The sequence below is a fragment of the Rosa chinensis genome, chromosome 7, assembly GCF_002994745.2.
Source record: "Rosa chinensis cultivar Old Blush chromosome 7, RchiOBHm-V2, whole genome shotgun sequence".
Classification (NCBI taxonomy): Eukaryota; Viridiplantae; Streptophyta; class Magnoliopsida; order Rosales; family Rosaceae; genus Rosa; species Rosa chinensis.
This window is the reverse complement of record NC_037094.1, coordinates 18837788-18840720: the sequence shown is the minus strand read 5'-3', so window position 1 is coordinate 18840720 and position 2933 is coordinate 18837788. Positions and strand designations below refer to the sequence as shown.

The 2933-nt window shown below is 41.7% G+C and overlaps 2 protein-coding genes across 2 annotated transcripts; both read right to left on the bottom strand.

Moving 5' to 3' along the window:
* Nucleotides 1-379: 379 nt before the first annotated feature.
* On the bottom strand, nt 380-961 carry LOC121050620 (DNAJ protein JJJ1 homolog). The gene has a single exon (XM_040511360.1). The coding sequence runs from the start codon at nt 959-961 to the stop codon at nt 380-382; it is 582 nt and encodes a 193-aa protein (XP_040367294.1).
* Nucleotides 962-977: 16 nt separating this feature from the next.
* Nucleotides 978-1633, bottom strand: LOC121050619. Its single transcript, XM_040511359.1, has 2 exons — nt 1283-1633; nt 978-1127 (listed from the first exon to the last, which is right to left on the bottom strand). Exons 1-2 carry the CDS (start codon nt 1631-1633, stop codon nt 978-980), a joined length of 501 nt encoding a protein of 166 aa, XP_040367293.1.
* Nucleotides 1634-2933: the final 1300 nt, after the last annotated feature.

The window sequence follows — 2933 nt, the reverse complement described above, 5'->3', positions numbered from 1 at the left end:
TATCTAAGTTTTTATGTTTTTTTAAAGAAAATATAATTGTTTCCACATCATTTGCCACATCATACTTGAAAGTAATCAAAACCATTCAAAGCATTTAAATCTAATGGCTAAAGAGAAGTGTAAAAATATGTGTAAAATAAAGTGTCCCAGGAACCGGACATATATATATCATCATCATCTCCTTTTGCTATACTAGAATCAGGTCTTGATTCCTTTCTGTTTGAACAATCAAGTTGGTTAGTTCTAGTACGTACTCTTCACCATCCTCCTTCTCTTCGGTTTCCTATCTCCTCCATTATTATTCATATGCTTTAGCTGATCATGTTTTATAGCTACCTCATCGGCATCGTTATCCACATGACTACTGGTCGCAATGTACTCAACCATTTGCTTCAAAAAAAATTTCACCAACCTTTTCCATATATAGCCTTTTCCCTTGCCACCATATGGCTAGAAGAACATCCATCTCATCCACCTCCTCCTCCTCCTCAGCATATTCAACTGCTTCACTAAAGTTTTCCCACCTATTGTCACTGACACAATTAGAAAACTCATCACTCTCTCCAACCACTTCATCCCCTTTTGCTTTCACCGAAACCTCTTCTTTATCAAGCTCTTCATAATTCCTCTTGTCCTCCATCGACCCAACAACAATTTCACGATGGTTAGATTGCAATACTATTAACTCTGAAACCATACGAAGGTGCTTCTTCAACTGCTCGTGATTTCTGCACTGCTTCTCACTACTAAATCCGTTCCTACAAACAACACACTCCCATTCCTCTATCTCTTTTACCTTCTCCTCCTCAGGATCACCATATTTTCTCCTCCTCTCAACCACTTTGGTCCACTCCGGCTCCTCATACTCCCTAACCGCCTTCTCCAACTTCTCTTTCTTTAACCGCTTCCTCTTCTCCCTCTCCTCTTCCATCTCCCTCTCCTCCTCCGTCTTCGCCGTCATCTGCATGACCCTCCTGTCAAGCCTCTTGGCATTGTATGCCAAACTCCGCATGCACCTTGTTGTTGTACTCCTTCTTGGCCTTCTTCCTAGCTTTCATGTTTAGGCGGACCACAGCTTTACTCTTCTGCGGGAGACCTGACTCAGAATCGTACTCATCATGCGGTTCCTCCCAGCAAAAATCCATTATGGAACTAAAGTTGAGCCAGTAGTTATATAACTGAACAACCTCAGGATACGGGCTGTCCGTATTTCCCATGCGCGGAGGGTTGTGAACAGAACCCCACGGCGGGTCATTTTTTTCATGAAATGCACGCTCATTGCCTTAAATCCTGTCGAAAACGTCGGAGTAGACCTTATAAAAGCCGCGGCCGGAGTCGGAGTAGCCGTTGAAATTAATGTTGTCGAAGGCGGCTTCGAGGTCGGGGTTGAAAGCCTCTGGCACAGCGTAGGTCTGGCGGTAGGAGTCGTAGAAGGCTCACTCATCGGGTTCTTTTTGATTGCTAGAAATTTGGCGGAGGCTTCATCTTTCGGCATGCCGCAACTGGAGTTGTATTTGTCCGGGTGGTATATTTTGGACAGTTCATGGTAAGCATGTCTGACATCATCCATCGAGCAGTTGGGTTCGAGGCCTAACGTATCATAGTAGCAAACGCGCTCGGTGCTCTTTACCATTGCTGGTGGTCGATCGGTAAGTTTTATCGATCAAACAGCGTATTACGGAGAATACTACGTACTGTTTCTAGGGCTTATATATAGAACAACAAAACATGATTAAACCTAATCATCATCTTTCTAGGGAGAAGCAATCGTGAATCGTAATCCTGTTAACATAGGATGTTAAGCCTGTTAACTTTTTATGCGTAAAAGCATACTTCATGTATTCCAGTATAGTGAATCTAAGAGTGGAGGAGAGTGTTGTTGGATTTCATGGTCAGCTTTCTGCATTTTTCTTGCAGAAACTGGGTCTTTTGTTTCTGCATCATTCTACTTCAACCTTTTTCCTGTGCCAAGACCAAAACTTTATAAGCTCATCTCCTTCAAACCAATCAACCCTTCTAATTATTTAACCTAGCTATAAGCCATTGTTGAAACAAAAAAGAAAATTAATAATAAAGTTTTGAAAAATAGTCCCTTGCAAGATATTTGATGTACAAGGCTTGGCATTTATCCACAGAAGTACAAAACTTCTAAAGAAAAGAAGAAGATTGCCGGGTTAGTTGAAAATTAGACCCCTAGCTTGGATAAGATTCTTCTTGCATATTTGCCAACGTCAAATGGGATATTTGCTGACCATGCAATTCAAACTTGTTTGAATCATTCAAATATTTCAAAATGGGGATTGGATTATCTAGAACATGTCCAGCCTGCATCTTGAAATCCAAGTTCAAATATATGCATGCAAGGTGAGAAGTGTGGCTGTTCAGGACTTAGCCACGTTGGAATGACAAAGAGATAAGAAGCTATCTATAGACGGTTGCTCAAGATTGGGGATTTGAAATTTAAATAATTTAAAGTTGAAGATGTAATCCCAGCTGATCTTGAATGCCTATATATAGTGTTCCTTCTAGCTACAACGGGGGCAGGGGAGAAGGAGAGAAAGCATAAGAGAAATACGCAGCAGAGGGAGGAAAAAGAAAGCGACAGAGCAGAAAGAAATACAAAGAGCAGAAGACGATACGCAGAAAAGAAAGAGAGAAAAGAAACAGGTCCAAGTTTCGCTGCCAGAGGAAAGAAGAAGAAAATCTGCAGGTATATGTATGCCTTCCCTCTGATACAAGCCTCTCTACTTATCCTCATATGTCTTATGGCCCTCCAAGACTCTAATAGGCCGTTCATGAACGACCACAACTATTAGTGTGTTCCCAAGCCCGTCATGGCTGCACTCAAATGCTCCAATGCTTAACGCATCAAAACAAAACGGTAGCTAGTTCATGAACAGTCTCGTTTCGATGCTTGAAGCCTTCCTAAATGG